Source organism: Engystomops pustulosus, chromosome 1 (assembly GCF_040894005.1).
Source record: "Engystomops pustulosus chromosome 1, aEngPut4.maternal, whole genome shotgun sequence".
Lineage (NCBI taxonomy): Eukaryota > Metazoa > Chordata > Amphibia > Anura > Leptodactylidae > Engystomops > Engystomops pustulosus.
The window spans coordinates 197,211,079-197,234,745 of record NC_092411.1 but is presented as its reverse complement, the minus strand read 5'-3'; the positions used below and the strand labels follow the sequence as shown (position 1 = coordinate 197,234,745).

The following is a 23,667-nucleotide window of genomic DNA, read 5'->3' as shown; positions in this document are numbered from 1 at the left end:
ACAGCCGAACCAGCATCGGGGGGCGCGGGATGACAGCGGTAATCCACCGCTGACATCCCCAGCTAACACCCGAAGACAGAGTGGGCTCCAATCGCGGGTGTTTAAACCTTTAAATGCCGTGGTCAGTGCAACAGCGGCATTTAACCTGCCTTCCAGGGGTCTTTCCCCCACGATCGCCCCCACCCCCCGCGCCATTTGCGGGGGCGCCAAATGTTGTGTGTTGGGAAGTTATATAGGCATTCGTAAAAGTTCCGGAACTCATCAACTATACCCTTTGGCGAGTGTAATATGCCTTTGATCGTTACATGGGCATTGAATCTTTTGATCTAGGATGGCTAATATCTTCTGCCTCACATCAGATAGTTCTGCTTTGATGGGATCGGATGCAGAGGATTTATTGTTAAATTCAAGCAGCTCCAGTTCAGCTTATAATGTTTTGAGTTCGTGTGTACAAGCTTTTATAACCTCTTGGCACTCAGCGTCCAATATATCGGACGCTGAGCTCAGTGACTTAGTGATCAGTGTCCGATATACAAGATCTGAGCCGAAGCGGCATCAGGACACAATGGGTGCCGGCAATGACCCAGGGCTCCGATCGAAGGTGCACATCTTCTGCTGCACATCTTCTGCCAAGCCGTTTTCAATGGTATTGGAGGGAGACTGGGAATACTGGGCTAGTCTGGTAGGTTGACCATGGGCGATTCTAGTGTTCCAAGGAATTGTGGAAGATGTGTCATCTAATTAATGCTGCCACAGCACCAGGCCAAGAAAAGAGCTGATGAAAATTTGCCCCCAATACGCCATAAATAAATTGCTTTAACTTGGCGCAAACCTGGTGCCCATGGTGGTACCCCTCTTCTGATGGTAAAATTTATCTTCAAAGAAATAGTGATTATGTGTCAATATGAATTCTATGCTTAGTATACTGAATTTGTTCAATTAGTTCTTGGTGGAATTTATTTTTCCTTTCTAAAAAGTGTCGCATTGCCTGTATCCCTTGTTGATATTTAATAATTGTGTATAGGGAGCTAATCCTCTAAGGATCCCAATACAAGCAGTCCCCGGGTTACATACAAGATAGGGTCTGTAGGTTTGTTCTTAAGTTGAGTTTGTATGTAAGTCGGAACTGTATATTTTATCATTGTAATCCCAGCCAGAATTTTTTTGGTGTCGGTGACAATTGGATTTTAAAAATGTTGGGTTGTCATAAGAATCAATATTAACACTAAAGCTTCATTACAGACACATTTGATAACTGTTACAGCTGATGATTGTAGCCTAGCACTAAAGTACAGTAAATTACCAATATCCAGTGGTCCGTTTGTAACTAGGGGTCGTATGTAAGTCGAGTGTTCTTAAGTAGGGGACCGCCTGTATTCCCATTTTATATTTTCAATGATTTGGATAACTTGTGTGCTATCTTTTAAATATGATGGGCCTGTAAGCATGTGAGCCCTCTCCAAACATTGCCAGGCAACATGTGATGTACTAGTAGGTCATACGTCATTAAGGGGTTAATCCTTGTTCCCATGACTGTCCAAAATTATTAAAATCCTATTGTCACCAGACCAAATTATTTGTTTGGTGTAACAATTATCAAGTACACCAATTCTGACCTAAATACAAATTCAATTTAAATACAAACCTACAGAATCTATCTTGTATGTTACCTGGGGACTGTCTGTATACCATTATACATGTGAAACAGTGCTGTTACAGTTATCATTCGATAATCATTGAGATGTTGATTTTATTAGATTAGATTTTGTCATTTTTGTAATTAATATACAGGGTTGCTCTAAACTTGTTTGTCCATTCATGTTTTATTTCTAAGCTACAAGGGTCATTATCTGCTTTTATTTTATGATTATTTTAGCTTTGTGGGAGGTTGTTACCGTGTTGTGGCTAAAGCTTTAGTATTGCTCTATTGCTCTGTTTATACGTTTATTACTATCATTTGAGAACAAGGCTGTAGAGTAAAATAATGGGAAAAAGGTAAATATATAATAAAAGGAATAGCCCTTACACAATTTTTGTCATAGTTAAAAAGCTATATTTCTCTGAAGTGCAGAATCCTTTTAAAACATGGGTCAGAGTCCAAAGCAATATAGATAAAATGAGTGAGATGAGTATATAATGCTGGTTAGTATTCAGAAAGAATTCACCTAATCCACTTTTCCATTTGACATCTTTGTGAACGGAGCCCATACATAGTGGGTTCCAACCAAAGCAAAGATGTCGAGAAAGTTAACATCCTTAGAGATATTCTTGATTGTTCTTTTTGTGTTGATGACTGGTGTCTGCATTGCATTAATAGTGCTCCATTTTGTGAATCCCCAAAAGAATGATGGAAACAATGAAAAAGAAGGTAAGTTCTTAACGTGTCTTTATAATGGTCAAAATAAGTTACTAGAAGATGACATTTTTCATAAGGTATTTTTAAGTGACTTTTGGATGGTCTTCTCGAGGGTGGAATTTAGGAGATGTTTACTGTATTTAATTTTACCATCCTTGCATGTGAGAAATGTAAGTGCAAATGTTTGTTGCCTTTATGCTAAGTGAATTTTGCAGTATACTTTATGAGCTCTGATAAACTTCCATTAATGTAGATTTACATGTGCAATTTACCTAATTTTTCATTTTACATCATACTTTTTTAGTAGTTTTAGTTAAATAAAAAAGCAGGTCCAACCTTTAATTCTACAATGTTAAGACTAATGCCAATTCACCATAAATTCCTTTTCAACTCAAGATATAGATCGCAGATTAAATAACTGAATAAACATAACGTCCTAAGAATGTCATATTTTGCTCTCAAGAAAGGCATACAGGCCTCTATTAAACTTTTCTAGTATTTTAACCATCACAGCTGAAATGCCCCGTATACCCCAAGTATGATAACAATAGCTTTGTCTACCCATGCACTCCTAACAATGTCCTTATCATGTCTCATGATGTATCCTATAAATTTATTTACCTTGGCAGAAACTGTCTGAAAATAAAGCAAAGTTTAAGTTCCACCAAGTCATTTTCCACTATAGATTTTACTCAATCTTTTACTATGAAATACATTATTGTACTTGCTGTTTCTTTGGCCAAACTGCATGCATTATTTCCAATTTCTCTGCCCAAGCCTCCAAACTTCCCCAGATCCATCTTGATACTTATCTGCAAACATTGATATTTTTTTATTTATTTATTTAAATTTAAAACAAAAGTTCCAAGTAATGATTCTTGTGTCAATCTTGTAATGACTGTGCAGCATTCACTAGTCCTGTGGAACATGGCCTGTGCTTAAGGAATCCTTAAATCACCAGTTTTTCAGTTTTACATCTGCTATTATTTATATGATTGAAAAACATATATATATTTTTACTTCTGTCTGATTACTTTACTTTTCTCTCTATGATCTGAAAACACCTCAATGATACCTTCTTGGTTAATAATCATAAAGTAATAAACCCTTGAACTACATGTTTCTTTACTATCTAGGTAACAATGTTACACTAGCATGGTGTAAAGTATCAGAGCAAAATTCTGGATCACAGTCCATATTTTATCTTATCTTTAACATAATTATACTATCCATGCTGATACAGTGTATCCCAGAAAATAAGACAGCGGGGCAGATTTATCAAGCTGTCTGAAAGTCAGACTATTTCTAGTTGCCCATGACAACCAATCAAAGCTCAGCTTTCATTTTACCATTGCTCATATATATTTTAAAGGAGAGCTGTGATTGGTTGCCATGGGCAACTAGGAATATTCTGACTTTCAGACAGCTTGATAAATCTGCCCCAGTGTCTTATATTTTTGGATTTCAGCACTATATCAGTGCCTTCGTCAACCCTATGTATGTATCTGATCACATTTCATTTGATCAGATAAATACATGGAATAGACTGTGCAAATGTAATAGGACTTTAAATGACTATTATACACAAGGAGGGACAGGCACTGCCAGAATCAATAATTGTCCATGCACCCTTAGCAACACATGTAATTAACACCAGAAAAGATGGATACATATACTGGACCAATATACAAACACAATTTTATTAAATAATAATGAATAAGGAAAACAAGACAAGACATCAATACAATAAAAACACTAAAAAAGGTACAGCAGATATATGTACCTAGCTCTCACGGGTCAAAGAGCGACCCAGCCCCCCCTGGTTCAAACTGCCCACCACTGCGATATGCTGAATTACCAAAGAATTGCAGAGTAGGGTAGACAAGTGCACAATAACCTCTTCTGAAAAAGTATATATACTGGTGTGAAAAAACTGCCCTACTGATACAATGCCCAACTAGATCTCCTTCATGGGAACAAATGCACAAGGTAATGGAGGTAGACAGAGTGCCAGGGAGGTAGAGAACCTCACACATTTTGTCACCACAGGGTGACTTCGTCCGGGTGACGAAACGGGTGGGGTTCTCTACCTCCCTGGCTCTCGGTCCACCTCTATTACCTTGTGCATTTGTTCCCATGAGGATGATCTAATTGGGTATTGTATCAGTAGGGAAGTTTTTTCACACCTATATACATACTTTTTCAGAAGAGGTTATTGTGCACTTGTCTACCCTACTCTGCAATTCTTTGGTATTTCAGCATATCGCAGTGGTGGGCAGTTTGAACCAGGGGGGGGGGGCTCGGTCGCTCTTTGACCCGTGAGAGCTAGGTACATATATCTGCTGTACCTGTTTAGTGTTTTTATTATATTGATGTCTTGTCTTGTTTTCCTTATTGATTATTATTTAATAAAAATTGTGTTTGTATATTGGTCCAGTATATGCATCCATCTTTTCTGGTGTTAATTTCAGGACTTTAGATGACATCACCCTGGTCACATGGCATGCAGTGGCCAATGATGTAATAGAGCTCTCTCTCAAGGTTTCACATAGCAGCATGATCTGTAGAATTTAGAGGCAGAGGTAGGGCAACACAGTAAACACTGAGTATGCAGGGCTCCATTGGACTTACTAAGTGTGAGATTTTTTAACATTGCAGCCATGGAACAAGGGAAATGTTTTTAATCATAGTTATTTAATTTACTATTTATTTGGGGTTGGTCATTTGCATGGCAGGTTCTTTTTGTCAGCACTTCTTCAAGTAACTGATTGTAGCGCATTTGCAGTGCAACTGTTATCCCTTGTGACAACCTCTTGTTGTATCTAAAAGATCTTATAATCTAAATCTATGACAAAGGGGGAGCTGTATCAATGACTGCCACTAGGTCTTATTTTCAGGGGAGGCCTTATATTTCAAATGTGGAAAAAAAACTTCACAAAGTCTTATTTTGAGTGGTGTCTTATTTTTTGGGAAACATGGTTTTTAACAAATATTTTTTTTTTGTTTTTTTATGTTTTTCTGCTCTATTACCAGTCAAATTCATGAAGTAACATAGCAGAACGCTATTGTAAGGGGCCATAAACACAAGATTGTGTAGTTATACTGTTGTAATGTAAATGACATGAATAATACGCTTTTATAACGCTGTCAAATTAGGTTAAAAAAAAATACAGAGGAACACTTCCTATATTGAGTAGCACAAATTACTGGTGTTTTCCAGGGAATTAAAAATATATTTAAATCTTTTCTAAATGGTGATCTTAATATAAATAAAAATGACCATTACTGACTCTGACCCACATTCTGTCCCTTCGTTCAGATCCCAGTTGTTCTCTATGCAATGTTTCCCTTTTTTTTTACACAGGAGATGCCTAAAACTTTCCACTCAACTGAACACAGCCTAATGAAGGCATTTTTTGAGAAAGTTTACTCATTTTAATTACATGAAAGATCCTCTTTTAGCCCTTTAAGGCCATGCCTATAAATATAAACCGTGAAGAACATTAGTGTACTCTTATATGGACTTTAGGTTCTCCTAGGTACCAGGGACTTCAAATAACTGCTATCTCAACAGCTCCTAATGCCATGAAATTAGGCATATGCAAATATGTATAGTTACTGAGGGAGTAGGGGTACCCCATTCAGAAGTCTGCTATGGGGCCCTTTCTCTCCTAGTTATGCACCCCTGCTAAAACATTGTATTGTACATTTAGTTAATCTCTCTTTTCCATATGTATTATAATTACCTAAGAAATTCATTTTTTTGTCTCCAAACTTGACATTCACTCCATTTACAAATTACAATAAAAAATTTGAGCAATTTTTACTATATTCTCTATATTGTATCTGGACTGTGTTTTTTGTTCTTTTTCAGTACATTGAAAACTATTCACATCAATACACATCACATGGTACAGAAGCAGGTGACACTTCACTTCAGCCTCTAGCAACTAAAATAATACTGTTTTAGATGTGAGACATTAAAATGATCTCTCCTTTATCAGTGACCTGAATAAAATGTAAGGCAGGTGAGAATAATTAAGTATGGAGCGGCACCAATAGGGACTTCATTAAGAATGACTGATGGAAATTAAAAACTCTATGCAGGAGGCAGTCACCAAGAAATAGAGGTCAAATTTGTACTGAGCCCTCCACTTCTAGCATAAAAGGTTAGGTCACTGTCTTTTTAAATGGGAAGGCTTAGAACTGTAAAAGTGTAACATTGGAATTTTCTTCTTATGATACATTCTTCTTTTACATATATTTTACACTCCAGATAATATGACTACTACTTATATACGTATAAAATACTGTAGATAATATCTCTTTAGATGGTAAGTGCAAGATTTGCAGCACAGATTCCGGGGCTGCAGAATAAGCAAACTGGGCAGACCTATCAATATATCACATGAGATACTTATATAATAGCACCACAAAATGTGTCATATATCAACACTGTGTTTAATGAGATAATGATATCTAAAAGTTTTATTAACTGTAGCTTTTTTGTGTGGTATAACATGGGCATGTCCAAATGGCATCATAGATTTTTACTGATAGCATACTGATCCATTATTGCATGGGATTATGGCATATGATAAAATCCCACCCCTGTCGCCATACATCATGAGGCTTAGACCTCATGAATGTTTGCAGGCTTTTAAAGCGCAGGCATAGGGACAGAAATGGCCTGTGTTGGCCCACTCTGCCAGCTGCCACGCTCCTTCAAGCTCCCTCCACGCCCCCATGGTGGGGAGGTTGCATAGTTGAGAGAAAAATCACAATTTATTGCAGTGCAGTGCAGAAATTGAGTTTATTTGGGTGTTTCTACACCAGAAACCTGGTGTGAATGCACTGATTAATGTCTCCCATATGTCAGTGAGAAGAAATGTAGCACTACTTCCTCGCACATGCAGACATCAAACTTCTAGTGAAGTCAATGGGGCACATTTACTAAGGTCAGGGGCGTAACTTGAGGGGGTGCAGAGGGTGCGGTCGCAACTGGGCCCAAGAGGCTTTGGGGGCCCATAAGGTCTCTCTTTCCCATATAAGAAGATTAGTACTACAAACCATACATTATAGTTGGGGGCCTGGCATAATCTTTGCACTGGGGCCTATCAGCTTCAAGTTACACCAGTGACTAAGGTCCCTGCGCCATTTTTCTTCTCTTTTCTTCTATTCTTCGCATGACACAAATTTTGTCACTGAAATGGGTGTTCCAGTGCACAGTCAGACAGTGTGCCACATTTAACATGCAAAGTCCGACTGAAGTGTTTCGTATACCCCATGTTAAAGGTGCACCAAAAAACAGTTGGTCCACTCTGTCGGGGCAGTGCAAGGAGCCCAATGGGTCTGCAAATCTTTTTAAAAGTGCTGTTTATTTCTTCACACATGTTTCTGGGGACAGAAATACAATACAAATACAATACTAACACAACACTGACTAAAATGGATGTAATTTTTGCCAATGTAAAACAGACATGCTTGTCTCAATAACCTCTTGTTTGAAGATGAGACATATTGCTTAGCGTCTGTAAGTTGCTATAATATTATCATATATATATATATATATATATATATATATATATATATATATATTCATCATCATGCAAGTCAATAGGGTTACAATTAAAGAGGCAGTCTATGAACAAGAGGTTTGTTGTTTTGTACAAAGAATATAATTTTATAATTTATACAACTTTTTTGAGTGTTCTTGGTAGTCCCTAACCATTTACTCTGTATTTTTCAAAAAAAAGGAATATCATTTTAAAAATTATACAATATCATTCAAATGATTTCCTAATAGTTTCTTCCAAAAAAAACTGTTGCAAAATTATCTTGTGACCTGTTATGTCCATCATTTCAAAGTTTAACAGATAATAATGACTATCTTGGAACAGAACTTTATCACGTAATATTTATCCTTGAAATTCTTCAACTCTTTCCTTATCTTAAAAACAGCTGACCTACATTACCTACTTTGGACTTACCGTATGTTTTTGTACAGTACGTACAAAAGACAAGGATCAAGGGTGAAGCTGATAATTACTCTTGAATCACAAAGGCCAATATTATCTATAACACACAAAAAAAAATGTTTCATGGGTGCTCCTGCGACCCTCCCCATGTGCCTCCCTGTGCCTTCCTAGAGCCGAGTACCAGGCTCAGCCATTTGTCCGCGTTCCAGCACTGTCTACCACGACCCGACGAGCGCGTACCCGCCACCTAGGGCGCCACAGCGGCTTCCTTGAGATTTAAAGGCAAATTGGTGCTGGCCACCTGGCAATCCAATAAGTATCTAGCCTCTTCCCTTTTGCCCTGCCGGATCTTTATGCTTCCATGCCATTGAGAAAGCTTTGCTACTTGCCCTGTGCGTTTAGACTGATTCCTGACTATGCTTCTTTGCTACCAGCTCTGACCTTCTGCCCCGCTACTAACTATGATCCCGTGCTGCCTGTGCTGACCTCCTGCCTGTCCCCGATTACGATTCTGCTCTACGACTCTGTACTTTGCCTTGGCCTTCACTGCGAACAAAGTCGCACCTGTGGACAACCTGGTGGTACCACTCTGCTCCCAGGTCCCGGCTATGTTATTGTCCGCGGTAGTACAGTGGGTCCACTACCCCTGAACCCTGACACCATGTGATTATCCAGGCAGTTAAGCTCTATCTAAAATATTATTACATATGCAATTAATATTGAAAAAAATGTGATGGTTATCAATATATTTAGATGCTACATTAAAATTAAGGCACCAGATCAAGGCCACAATAGAGGTCTATTGCACCCAGTCATGGTGTGGTGAGCACACCCTGGGGCATAACTAGGAGAGACAAGGTCTCATTTCAGACTTCTAAATGGGACCCCCTTCCTCCTTAAAAAATACACATACTTGTATACTAACTAATGTGAGTTGCAATCACACACATTTATACACTCATATACTTACTTATTTACATACACATACAGTATTTACACACCACATATAAACCATATCCACCCATGCTGCATATACACACCTAATACCTCAGATGACCGGGCCCCCCGACACTGTGGGCCCCATAACGACTGTTATGGCTGCTACCCCTGACCACACCATCTCTCACCACACCATGACCTGCCTGGGCAGCCTATGGAGAAGTGAGGAGTGTGCATCCTCCCCCTCTTCTGCAGCCAGCCATGTGCTACACCTGGATATTTATAATGACATTACCATAAGCACGATTTTCAAAATGTGTTGTTCAATGGTTAAGTTGTTGTGGAAGCCCCATTCTAAGTTTTGCTATAAGACCATAGTTAATAGTGACTCCCAGTCTACTGTGTCAGTATATTGCAGTATATGCAATAACTTTGTAGGGGATAAAAGCAGTTTTCTATAATAGAGCTTACGGTTGTGGCCCTCCCGCAGTTTTTTTCATGTAAGAGATAATATGAAAACAATGACTTGATTTCTAATGTGTCTGTGATACTCGATACTTTATTTGCTTGTAATTTAAATAATTACCAACACAAAATAAGCCATATTAACTATTCTCTTCAAATTATCAGCTGGCTGCAGTTCTATACATCATCTATCTGGATCTTCAGGACATTTTTCCAGTCTGAATTATCCATCAAATTATGTAAACAGTAAAACATGTGCGTGGGAGATCATAGTTCCTGATGATAAAGTAAGTGGTCTTAGGTCTCACCTAAAGCATGTGACTAAATCACCCTGTTGTGGTATACTGTACATCTAAGGTATCTGTGATGTCCAGCAAGTTTTACCATATGTTTTTCAATTTACTCATCACATTTTTTTTCCAAGTCAGATTTAGACCTGTCTATATAATGCATGCAACCAAACAAAAGGTTAGATTAATCAATATTTACATTGTTTATATTTAATATATCTTCACTTTGGGTCATTTTGTAAGACTAGCAATATTAGCAATATGGAGGTAACTACCTGTGCACTCTCCCCTCACCCTGCTACCTGTTTCGCTTGCTGCTTCTTGCTGCTTTTTCAGGAGGCGTATCCAAACAGACAAAAAAGACCGGCTTTTTAGACACTTAAACGGAAATAGCATTGGTGAAATTGTGTAATAAATAGAGATTAGTTGCAATACCATGAAGTTGCCAAGGTCAGAAGAGGAACAGTTTTTGTTATAAAGCAGCAATGTTTTTCAAATTCCAGATGATGCAGTTTTAGAACATAGAACCAAATGTGGACTTTGACATTCAGGGGCCCTCAAGGGTACTCAAGGTCAATTAATTATAGACACTCCCTGAATGCACCTGTTCTAGGAGGCACAGGAAGTGAGTTAGAGCTGTCAACACAATCTCCTGTATGGTACAAGACTGCCACAACTTCTCGTTTGGTATAAGCTCAGTCTGTAACAGGATTACATTGGGTCAAAATTCAACCCTAGGGTAACATTTATATATATGTAGATTTATAAACAGTTTAACAGAATGTAGATTACAAACGTAGTACTACAAATATGAACACTTGGGACAGAAAGGTGTACAGCAGGTGCACAATTACAGCAAGGGACGTGTCGCGTACTCCTGCAGTTCGTCTAGCCATACGGCTAGACAAAGGGCAGGAGTGCTCCAAACGGTCCGTTGCTGTAATTTGAAATAAAAGAAGATTTTATTGGTGAGTGGCGCATATCTTTTTGTCTTTTTTTGCTGCAAATGCACCATATACTTATTTAACAAACATCATGTACATTTTCTGGACACTTTGTAAAATAATGGGGCAGATTTACTTACCCGGTCCATTCGCGATCCAGCGGCGCATTCTCTGCGGTGGATTCGGGTCCGGCCGGGATGCACTGAAGTTCACCGGCTTATTCCTGGTGAAGATAAGCGTGAGTCACGCGGATTTTTTTTTTTTTTTAAATGCGGTGGTTTTTCCGAATCTGTCGGGTTTTCTTTCGACCACGCCCCCAATTTCCGTTGCGTGCATGCCAGCGCCGATGCATCACAATCCGATCGCATGCGCCAAAATCCCGGGGCAATACAGGGAAAATCGGCGCAAATCGGAAATATTTGGGTATCACGTTGGGAAAACGCGAATCGGGCCCTTAGTAAATGACCCCCAATGTAACACATTGGAGCACATTTGCTTATCCAATCCCACGGAGTTCATGAAAGTGCATGTCCCATAATCATGCACTGTGCCGCGCTTCGCTAAGATTGTGTGCCCATTACACTGCATGTGTCGCTTCCCCACTCAGGTCCGCCGGAGTTCACCTTTTTCTTCCTGGTGTATGTAAGTGCATTGTCTTGCAGCATAATTTGAAAGTTAAATCCCGCGCTCAATCCGAATCAGTCAGTTATGATGCATGAGAGCAAGTGCACCAAAATTCGATCGCGTGCGATACAATCCCCATTTAAATACCTGTCAAAGCGGCGCAAATCCTGTAAAAGTTGGAAAAACCAACAAAAGTGCGGCCGTGGACCCTTATAAATAAGCCCCATTGTTTGCTTATTACAGAAACAAAACTAAAGTGTTTACATCTGTTATGTAACATATGTAAGTAACTCTTGGCCACCAGATGTGCCACCATAACGAAAATGAAGTGATTATTGATATGAATTTTCTTAATTGTCTTACAACCTCCATTTTGCAGGTTGTCCACTTGTGGTTTGAGGATTTCCATGTAGAAAGCAGCTCATTATGTATTGAAGATCGTGTCACTATAGAAGATAACGTCGGAGTACTTGGTCTGTATAACTAAAGCAGAAACTAAAGCAGAAACATAACTAAAGTTAAACATTCTATATTGAGGATTTGAAATACACTTTTATTAATTCCAAAGTTTCATGCAGATTAATTGTTCTATTTTATTGTTATATATGTCAATAAAGGCACAGAGGTTCTTTTTCTTGGGCTAAAAATCAAATCCACACCCTTAAGCCCCTTCTACATCTAACCCCCATCACACTCATAGCAAGACTGTACCTGCAGTCTCAAGTCTCTTGCCACCTTCACAACCATTTCTAAGTCCTCATTCACATGACCATGTGCTCACCCAGGCAAGAATCCAGGCAAAACAAAGAGGCGGGTGGAGAAGGGGGGTTGATTGCTCCTCACCCCTACCTGCTCTATAAAAATTGTCTGTGCTGCAAAGCCAGAAATAGGACCTAGTCTATATTTTGCAACACGGCCATCTGGATCAGTCACGGTGCAGTTAGATACAGTGTTCTCACCACATCGTGACTGTAATCGACCTTACAGGTGTAATAGACCTGTGTACAGCTAGACAAAAGCCCCCAATACAGACGTTTGAATAGTGCCTTATTTTGTTCTTGATAAATGTAACATAAAAATTTAGTATAATAAAAATGTTCCTTAATATATAGTTTGATCCTGCTGTCATACTACTTTTCATGAGTTCTGCAACATACATTTAGAGCGCAAGCAAGAACTCGGTTTATGATAGGTATGTAATGGAACCATATTAAAGGAGTTATCCGCGTTTTAAAAATAACTGAGGCCCGGGCTGGGGTGGGCTAGTTAAACATAACAAACATCTACTTACCTCGTCTGGCGCCGCCGATGTCCCGCTCCGCGGCCGGTCTTCTCTGTGCGCCGGTTTCATTACAGGGGCGCACAGAGAGCTTCCGGTCGGCTGGAAGCTCCTATCCGACACCATCTCTCAGCGCTTACAACGCTGAGAGATAGGGACGGATAGGAGGAGCAGGCCACATCCCGGACCGGAAGCTCCTTGTGCGTGGCTTCCGTGCCCCTGTAAACAAACAGGGGCACGGATCGAAGGGACCGCGGCGCGGGACATCGGCGGCGCCGGAGGAGGTAAGTACATGTTTATTATGTTTAAATATCCCTCCCCAGCCCAGCCATAAGAAATTTTTAAAACCCGGATAACCCCTTTAAGCAGAGTTCATTTATTTTCTATCACTATGGAAACTTAACAACTTATGCATAAATGGATTATTTAGCAAATTGTTTTTTTATTATTATTTACAAGGATTTTTTTAAGTTTCGGAAAAATTTTAAAACATTTTAAGAAATTTTAAAAAGTTTGTGATGTGTATAAAGGCATTAAGTGCATAGTGATGGCTACACAGCACTGTCATCTCTCAAAACACCTGTACACATGCATTTATTGATAAATCTGCCATGCTGTCTTGACCTTTTTTTTCTTCATCCATAAACAGGTACATATTGTGGACACAATGTTCCCAAACCACTAGTTTCAGCTGGGAACAGAATTTTTGTGACCTTTATTTCTAATGGTGAAACTAATGACAAAGGTTTTGATGCTAAGTATGAAGCAGTAGACCCCAAAAACATAGCAGGTGAATACAACCTTTTTTTATTTTCTGAGAATTATAAGATTCTGAGATGAGATTTCAAAGATATAATGTAAAATATTCTTGCCTGTATGATCCTTCTCATACATCTAAATTGGTTTTTAACTGCAACATATTTAATTGAATTGAGCTTTGGAAGAATTTTAGGTCATCAGCAGATGATAGGCAGTCTCCTGTTCATGTACAAGATCTGTAGATTTGTTTGTCACTTGAATTTGTATGCAAGCCGGAACAGGTTTTTTTGTAAGTGTAATTCCAGATAAAGTGGCCAAAAATTAATCAAAAGTAGTGCAAATCGCATTATGTGCAGTTTGTTTGTGGAGTATGACACATTCATGGTGCACAGTCTACATGAAGTGTGCAAAGTGTGCACCAACTTTTTTCGGTGCGGTTTTAACATAGAGCGTGCAACATAATTCTGTCAGGTCGCGGTAATAAATGTGGTGCACGGTCTGATTCTGCACCAGAACGCCCCTTTAAGTGCACAATTTTGTGACACGTAGTAGATTCAAAATAATTGAGCAGCAGAAAAAAATGCAGCGTCCAAATACATTTCCAAATCCTGCCAAATACAGTGGGTACAGAAAGCATTCAGACCCCGTTAAATTTTTCACTCTTCATTTCATTGAAGCCAATTGGAACAGAAAGCATTCAGACCCCGTTAAATTTTTCACTCTTTGTTTCATTGAAGCCAATTGGAAATATCATAGCAAGTTATTTTTGCTGATTAACGTATACTCTCTATATAAAAAACAGATATATATTTTTTGCTAATTTATTAAACAAGAAAAACTGAAATATCACATGGTTATAAGTATTCAGACCCTTTGCTGTGACACACATATTTAACTTACATGCTTCATTTCCTTCTGATCCTTTTGAGATCGTTCTACTCCTTTCTTGAAGTGAAACTGTGTCTTATTAAACCAATTGGACTTGATTAGGAAAGGCACACGTACCTGTCTATTTAAGACCTCACAGCTCACAGTGCATAGTCAGAGTACATGAGAATCACAAGATCTAAGGAACTGCTGAAGGAAATCTGAGACAAAATTGTGGCAAGGCACATATGTGCATGGTTACAAAAGAATTTCGACAGCACTCAAGGTTCTTCAGAGCACAATGGCCTCCATAATCCTGTGACCTAAACCCCTGACCTAAATCTAGTTGAGCTCCTCTGGAGAGACTTGAAAATGGCTTCCCACCAACATTCACCATACAACCTGGGAACTGGAGAGGATTTGCAAGAAGAATGGCAGAGGTTTCCTAAATCCAAGTGTGAAAAACTTGAATACTTTCCGTACCCACTCTACCTATGTTCCTATGCTGCTGATATGTACACCATGCAGTAAACAATCGAGTTGTATGCGACTACTTAATCTCAGAAAGATAAGTTAGCATAAGTGTAAAGTTACTAACAAAAAATAGTGTTAGCACAGCTGGAGAGAGCCTTTGATAACAATTCCAACCATACCTGTATCATTTTCCTGGCTTCTTCCTATGCTGAGATATATCTGGTAAATATAAAATTATATTTTATCCAGCTTCAGAATTCAGATTCAGCTAATTCTTATGTGGGTGGGCCCTTCATGGTTTTTACATCACCTCACCCCACTGAAGGCAGAAGAGGAGAGCACGTTTGTAATGGCCGATCTGAACCATGTGAAGCATGCAGGCTGGTGAGGCATTTAAAAAGAAAACAACCCTGTACTCACCACCTCAGTCGCTCAAGACATTCCTTGCCCCTGTTTGTTTACAGGAGCATGAAAGTTCCACTGAGTTCAACATCCAGCCAGCCAAGGTGGCTGGACATGCTCATTCATCACCGTATCTCAGTGCCTGATACAGTGCTGGGAATATATACACTAAGAAGAAAAGAAGTGTGCTATTCCAGACCCAAAACTGATTTTCAATACAATTCAATCTTTATTAAATAATTCATGAAAACACAACTGCTTGTTTAAAATCAATAAAAAATATCAAAAAAGGACACGGGACAGAGTGGGTGCATCACCCTACTCCATCCACCACCACTTACCACAAGTGTATGGACGATAGGATAAGATGAAAGAGTGCCAAAGTATACAATATCTAAATAGCAATACGTTTCTGTGGCTAGGATAGGCAAGAAGGTGCAAACAATGCAAAAAATATGTACATCCAGATAGCATATATATAAAGGTACGAACCATATAATATCACCTACCAAAAAACGATCAAATACTAACAAACCTATACTCGGATAATCCCTTTAAGTAGTTTTCTATATTAAAGGTATATTATAATATATTTGACTGCAAGAAAAAGGTGAACATAATGTTTATAACATTGATTGAGAATATTCTCCAAATCTATGTTTTCAGATATTGTGGGAGGTGGTGGATATTTAGATGGCAACGCAGGAGAGTTTCAGTCCCCTGCCACATATAACTCCAAGAATTATGACCAGTTCCAGGTAATTACTCATTTCCATCTAGGAGTGTTGAAGGATTTAATTCAATACATATTTATCATGTCCTATTCTGTATTCAGAATTGAGTCTAGGTGTGGCCTTGTTTTGGATTTGTTTCATGTCATACGGAAATAAGGTTAAAATTATTGTTAAATCAGTGAAGTCTTAAAATTCTGGCATCGATGACTGTCTATTAATGTAATTATCATTTAGGAAGAAACATGTAATAAACAATTGCATAAGGTCGGCTGCTTTGACTAAAATGTAGGGTACAAATATATCATGTAATTACCTTATAATAATTCATATAAACACATACAATTTTAATAATATACTGATGCAAGGTATGGCAAGTCATCTTAGGCTAAGTTCACACCAGGACATTCACTGATGTTAGAGAAATATCCAAGCCTTTAAAATTTAAGCACAGATGTTTTAAATACAGTCAGACAAGTCAATTACTAGTGTACAGTCTGTAAGTGAGTTGGCTCAGCAAGCCAGTCATCACATAACCATCTAACACAGGACAATGTACATCAGATGCAACTACTTTCACTCTCTCCTCTGTTCCCTTGCACCTCATCCTCACTGTCTTGTCTATGGAGAATGTATGCTCAGTATCAGATCTTTTGTTCCAAAGACATTCCAAAGGGAAGTTGGTCCTGAAGCACATCAAAGAAGAACGTGATATTTGAAAAAGAATTTGTGTTTTAAAATCCATCAACACAGAGATTATCCATAGATTTTCATGTGGATTCATAAGGAATGGATCCAGCATCTATATCTATGTGTTTAGCACCATGGTCAGCAAACTAAACATGTAAAATAACTGTGATAGTTCACATAGAACTGTCCTGGTTGTTGTTGCAACTTTTGTGACATTGCAACTTTTGAGACATTGCAAATTGGATTGCAGCTATTCTGCATTCCCATTTGAAAAAACAGTCATGACCCAATATGACATTTTCAAGATGGCAGCCATGTTGTGGATATAGCCTATAAGCCCCCTTCACCCATTATTTTCTGGGGTATTCAGATTTGTCATTTTCTCAAATAAGAGGGTATTACTTTTTATATATATTTTTTACAATAAACAATACATACCTATGAAATTTGAGCATGTAAAATATATATTAAGATTTCATACATATATTTTATGCAATCATACAAAAGTCCAATAGATTAACAATTTTTTTTACAAATGCACATAAAGTTCACACGACTGCTCACAGTGTCCGTTACTCTAGTCCTTCCCTTCTGTTATGGAATCGTTATTAATAACAGCAAAAATAGTGCAGTATCTAGCATTATTCTTATTATTGAAAATAACAGAATTTAGCAATGGACACCATGAACGGTGGTGTGAGCTTGGCCTTACAATAAGAAGGTGGCATGAATCTAAACATGGGAAATTTACATGAAGGTGCACAATTCAAATTATTAAAAATGTTATTATATTATATTGATATTTTCTTTGTTTTTGTTCTGTAGTGGAAAATCTCAGTTGATGCTGGTTACAGAGTAAAACTGTCCTTCAGTAGCTTTAACTTAGAACTCCCTGGACCAGCTGGATGTAAAGAAGTGGTAGAAATTTATGATGGTGACACAAAAGGATCCCAGAAATTAGGTATGTTCTATCTACTGCTTTATCCTTCAAACACTATTGACTAAACTGTAGTAACAGTAACAAATGCAGTTAATATTTTCTTTCTAGCCCCCGCCATCCCTAAGTATTCATTGTCATTACTTCCAGTACCCATGTTGATAACCTAGCTGTCTTCTTCAGCCAAGGATTACTCACCTGACAATAAGTGAAGAATTGTTTTCTAATGCAACTGACATGTATAATAATGTGATTTTGTTTAGGACATTTTTGTGGAAAAGAAATCCCAGACCCTGTGCTTGCTTCATCAAATTCAGTGTTAGTTCGTTTTAAAGCAAATGAACTTACTGCACGAGGATCATTCCATGCTAAATATATTGCATTTGAAGGAGATGTTATCCCAACAGAAAGTCCTTCTTATGTTGGTAAGTATAATTTTATCATGTTATTCAAATTCAGTTTTTATTAAAAAATTTTTGGGTATGTCCACATGCAACATATTGCTTTTTAGTTTACTAGCAGCTTCTAAGCAGACTGCTATACCAGTCAAGTAGACCGGATTTTACAAATCTGATTCATAAGCTTAGGACTTTCAATAAGTGGAAATGAATGTGTGATGCACATTTTAAATCTGTAGCATTAGATTTGTACTTTAGATTTGCAGCTAAATCTGTTGAGATCTTTTGAAACATGTGGACTTGTCCTTACAGTAGTAATAAAACAATATAGAGTTAAAACTCAAATGTCCTTATTTTTTTTAGTTGAACTACAGCAATAAACAATGACTATGGAAGCATAGGGTTATCTGGGATGCTTACCCGCAGGGGGTCTAAAAATAAAAAAAGACCCTATACTTTCTCTAGTACTCTGGTCCAGGGCAGTGCTGCCCGTCACTGCATTCAAAACTAACCTACTACAGCCTCTGCCCCGAGACTGTATTAGACTGTAGTGGTTGTGTTTCGTCAACGCAGGTTTAGGTCCAATCTATACTCCTACAGTTCTGTTCAAAAGATAACAAAATAAGGGCCCTAGAATGGGATAAATAAATAACTATAAATATAGCAGTGAGAATAAATCCAGAGGTTACTGTTCCATAATCTAGTTTAAACATTTTTAAGAATGGCAATGTTAAAGGAGTTTCAACAAGCAGAGTTCAAAAACAGTAAGGCTACATTCACACGATGTATGCCCGCCGTACCGTAGTAATAAAACAGTTAGATGTAGTTGGTGTAGCAGAAACGTGGCTAGATGCATCACTTAATTGGGGTGTTATTCAAAGTTTTACATAATTCAAGGTTTTACAATCTTTCGGAAAGACAGGGCAAATAGGCGAGGAGGTGACACATGTCTATATGTCAGAAGAGATTTGAAACTGATTGTGAATGAGACAATGCTCACTGAAGACTGTGAGGAGGCTGAAACTTTGTGGGTTGAGAATCAAAGCCAGAAGAACTTTGAGAAAATGATTTTTGGTGGAATCTACAGACCCCCCAATATCACTGAAGAAATAGAGAGTCGCTTTTATAAACAGATGGAGCATGCTGCACAGGAGAGGACAGTTGTGATAATGGGAGACTTAAACTTTCCAAATATAAATAGGGGTCAGTGCTCTTCTTCGTCTGTGAAGGGGAGACATTTTATCAACTTTCTGCAGGATAATTTTATGGTACAGCTTCTAGAAGATCCCACAAAAGGAGACTGTCAGGCTTCTCGGGTACTGAACCCCCTGGACCAGAATGGACGATTACACAAGCCGACACCTGGGACCAGAATCTAAGTGGCACCTGGTTTTCACCAGAGCCCGCCACAAAGCGGGTCGGTCTTGCTGCAGCATGGTGCCACCAGGTCGTTCCACAGGCGCGACTTGTCTGCGGTGGCAGCCAAGGTTGAGGTACAGAATTGGCAGGCAATCTCGTGTTCAGGGACATGCAGATGGTCGAGGCAGCCGGCAACGGTTCAGGGTCTGGGATGGAGCAGGAGGTTAGGGTTGGCAGCAGAGGAGAAGAATCTGGAACTGGTCCGAGGTTACAACGGGAGGTCAACACACGGGAACTAGTCACACGGAAGAGCTTTTTCTTAGGTATAAGAGCGCAAAGATCCTGCAGGGTATGTTGTGAATGGCTGGTATTTACTGATTAGGGGAAGTGACCTGCGGCAATCAGCGATGCGCTGGCCCTTTAAATCTGCGAGCGCTGGCACGTGTGTGCCCCAGGAGGGGACTTGTGCGCTGGGAAGCAGGAGCATGGAGAGGTAAGTGAGGATGGGGGGAGCAGCGGACGCCATCACGGAAAGGAGCACCAGTGAGCCGGCGACCCAAGGTGTGGGTCGCTGGAGCACCCATGACAGCGACCTTGTGATTTCTAACAATGTGGAAATTGTACAAAATGTCAGTGTCAGTGATCATAATGTAATTATTTTCCTCTTGAACTGTAAAAATGAAAAACATGTGGGAAAATCAAAAACATTGAATTTTAAGAAGGATAATTTCCTGAAATTCAGAGTTGCACTACAGGATATAGACTGGGATCAGATACTGTCAGATGATGATACGAATGTGAAATGGGAAACATTTAAATCTATCCTGGGTCATTATAATTCTAAATTTATTCCAATAGGTAACAAGTATAGATTGTCTAGATTACTCCCCGCATGGCTTACAGCTAAAATGACAAATAAATAATAAAAAGAGGACAATTAAAAAATATAAATCTGATGGGTCATCTGAAGCCTGCAATAATTATAAGATGCTTCTAAGAAGTTCTGTAAGAAGGAAATAAAATCAGCCAAAATACAAAATGAAAGACAGGTGACCAAAGGTAGCAAAACAAATCCTAAGAAATTTTTAAGTATATCAGTGCAAAAAAAAATGGGTCAGAGAAGGTCGGACCCCTATATTCTGAAAATGAGGCTTTGGTGACTGGAGACCAAGTGAAGGCAGAGATACTAAATGGTGTGGGTGGTGCGAGCGCGGGTCATGTATCCTGTAATATACTAGACTGGCTGAATGTAGACATGATCCAAATTTTCTGAAATTCCTTAATGACTTGTGGGGTGCCAAGTGACTGGTGCAAGGCGAATGTGGTGCCAACATTTAAAGGACACCTGTCATCAGGTCTCTGCCACTAGTCCTGTCACTACTACCTGTTGGAGCAGCTCACAAGGATCCCATTCCAGCCTTTATCTAGTTATTTCATACATTATTCATTGTAAAATCATCTATTCTTTATCATGTAAATGAGGCTGGTCACATGGTCAGAGGCAGTGATGTCACCCCTGTTACCCCTCCCCTCTCCTCCCCCTGCTCCTGTCTGTGTGTAATGTATAGTAAAGCATGGCTAGTGTGTTTGCTGCATCTGCTGACATGCTGCATCCTCCTAGTATACAGAGACACAGACAGACAGACAGACAGATCAGCTACACATGAATCTGACATGTTCTGCTATAACATGGCTGTCTGGAGCTGCTGTATCTCTCCTATACACACACACAGGCTGCAGGGGGCGTGGCCACCAGCACCAGGAAGCACATCATTATACAGCCTCACATCATTACACAGGCTGTCAGTCATGCACTGGGGGCGTGGCCACCAGCACCAGGAAGCACATCATTATACAGCCTCACATCATTATACAGGCTGTCAGTCAAGCACTGGGGGTGTGGCTGTGCCTCCCACTCATGAATAGAGTGGACAGCTTGAATATGCTAATGCTTCATTGGACATTTCACAGGTCATTTGCATACAGCTTTAGGACCTCATTGCTTAGGTTTACAGGCATGTAGAGGGACAATGAAGGGATAGAGGCAATGCTCTCTAATGGCAGTTTATGAAAATATATTTAGTTTAGGGGGGTTATTTTGCATGACGGGTTCTCTTTAAAAAACTCTAGAACTTCGCCTGGCAATTACAGGCCTGTAACATTTATAGTATATACTCGAGTATAAGTCAACCCGAGTATAAGCCAAGACCCCTAATTTTACCACTAAAAACCTTTTGACTCGAGTATAAGCCTAGGGTGGGAAATGCATTGGTCAAACCCCACCCCCCCAGTATATAACTAGCCAGCCTCTGTAGTATAAAGGCTGCCTGCTCATGTAGTATATAGCCAGCCAGCCCCTGTAGTACTGTAGTAAACAGACAGACAGCCCCCATTATTAAACAGACAGCCAGACAGCCCCCAGTAGTATACAGACAGACAGCCCCCAGTAGTATATAGCCAGCCCCCAGTAGTATAAAGCCAGTCCCCAGTATTATACAGCCATCCAGCCCCATAGAGTATACAGCCAGCCAGCCCCATGGACTATAAAGCCAGCCCCCCATGTACTATACAGCCAGCCATCCCCATTTACAATACAGCCAGCCCGCCACATGTACTATACAGCCAGCCCGCCCCATGTACTATACAGCCATCCCCATGTACTATACAGCATGGCCTATGTAGTATACAGCCAGCCTGCCCCATGTACAATACAGCCAGCCGAGCACATAAAAAAAAAACTTACATACTAACCGGTTCCGAAGCCCGGCACAGCTCCCTGATGTTCTGGTCCATGCGGTTCCTCTTCTTTCTTCTATTTGTAACAGCCGGCAGAGACATGTCCACGTAATGTGATGGCCAGCGCACATTATGATGTCATCAGCGGCTGGCAGATCGCATGGACGCGACTCTGAAGGCTAATTACAGCACAGAGAAGAAAGAAGAGGAACTGCCAGGAGCCGCAACGAGCATTGGGAGCCGCAACAAGGATCCGGAGCCGCAACAAGCATCTGGGACGCCGCACGGTGTATAAGCCGAGGCAAGGTTTTTCAGCACATTTTTTGTGCTGAAAAACATGGCTTATACACGAGTATATACTGTACATTACAGTTTATCAGTTTCCTACTAGGATTAAAAAAGAATGAAAAAAAAACACATTGCAGCCCTAAATTAGAAAGAAGTAAACTATAATTTAATTTGGGTTTTAGGTGATTGATCCAGAATTGTCGTTCTAATTTTTTAAAACCGCCCTTGTCCTTTACTCATGAAATATATTTTTGGTAATGTTAGGAATTATATCCACATCCAAATTATTATTTATTAATGATGTTATTAACTTGTTAACATATAATTTCTTCCTTTGCATGGCCATCTGCAGATTCTGGTTGTGGCAGTAATGCTCTGCAAAAAGGACGCAAAGGTTTTATTCACTCAGTGAATTACCCTGACACTTATCCACCCGATCTTCACTGCACCTGGAATATTTCTGTTACTCCAGGAATGCTTATTAAACTTTCATTCAATGATCTTTCTCTGGATGGGGAAATAGGACAATGTACTGGAGATAACCTGGAAATATCGGACAGCTTTGATATGATTGGTAAGCAAAGATGAAAATAAAATGTAAAAATTGATGATTGGGCCTTTATGCTTGAAGCTCTCTACATTAAAGCCTATTGGAGTTATGGAAACAATTCAGCCACCAGCTCCAGGGCCTGGAGGAAGGCACATGTCTACGGGATAGAGTGGCTATTGCATGGTGTGCATTGGGGGCATTATCCATATGTGCTTAAGGGGAGTTCAATGTATAGCTGTATTACTAATACATTGTATAACACGGTTACAAACTTATTTAATTTATGAAACAATTATTTTGTCTTGTGTATAAATGTATAATTGAATTATGTATATTTGAATAATTTCATCACTGAACATTAAAATATGTTATATTATAAGCAAGAAGTATGCAGCATGACACATTGCACACTAAATGACTGTGCACAAAAGGGAAGTGTGAAGCCAAAAGAATGCAATGCACCACTGAGCATAAGGCCAGCCATCATTTTTTGGAGCTATTAATATTTTATGCATTCTTTGAATAACTTTACAGAGACTAGTATTAGCATAATTTTTCAGATCTCTTCATATTTCAATCTAGCCTCATTTCTTACAGCTCA

At 39.2% G+C, this 23,667-nt stretch overlaps 1 protein-coding gene across 1 annotated transcript in view; it reads left to right on the top strand.

Annotated features, from left to right (window-relative positions):
- The first annotated feature begins 2,160 nt into the window (after positions 1-2,160).
- Positions 2,161-23,667, top strand: part of LOC140070785 (ovochymase-2-like) — a 53,618-nt gene continuing 32,111 nt past the window's right edge. Inside the window, exons 1-8 of the mRNA XM_072117690.1 lie at positions 2,161-2,368; positions 9,904-10,025; positions 11,976-12,069; positions 13,525-13,665; positions 16,044-16,135; positions 17,624-17,759; positions 17,999-18,160; positions 22,869-23,090. Coding sequence (XP_071973791.1) covers positions 2,236-2,368; positions 9,904-10,025; positions 11,976-12,069; positions 13,525-13,665; positions 16,044-16,135; positions 17,624-17,759; positions 17,999-18,160; positions 22,869-23,090 — 1,102 coding nt within the window. The 5' untranslated portion in view covers positions 2,161-2,235. The remainder of the gene's footprint in view (positions 2,369-9,903; positions 10,026-11,975; positions 12,070-13,524; positions 13,666-16,043; positions 16,136-17,623; positions 17,760-17,998; positions 18,161-22,868; positions 23,091-23,667) is intronic.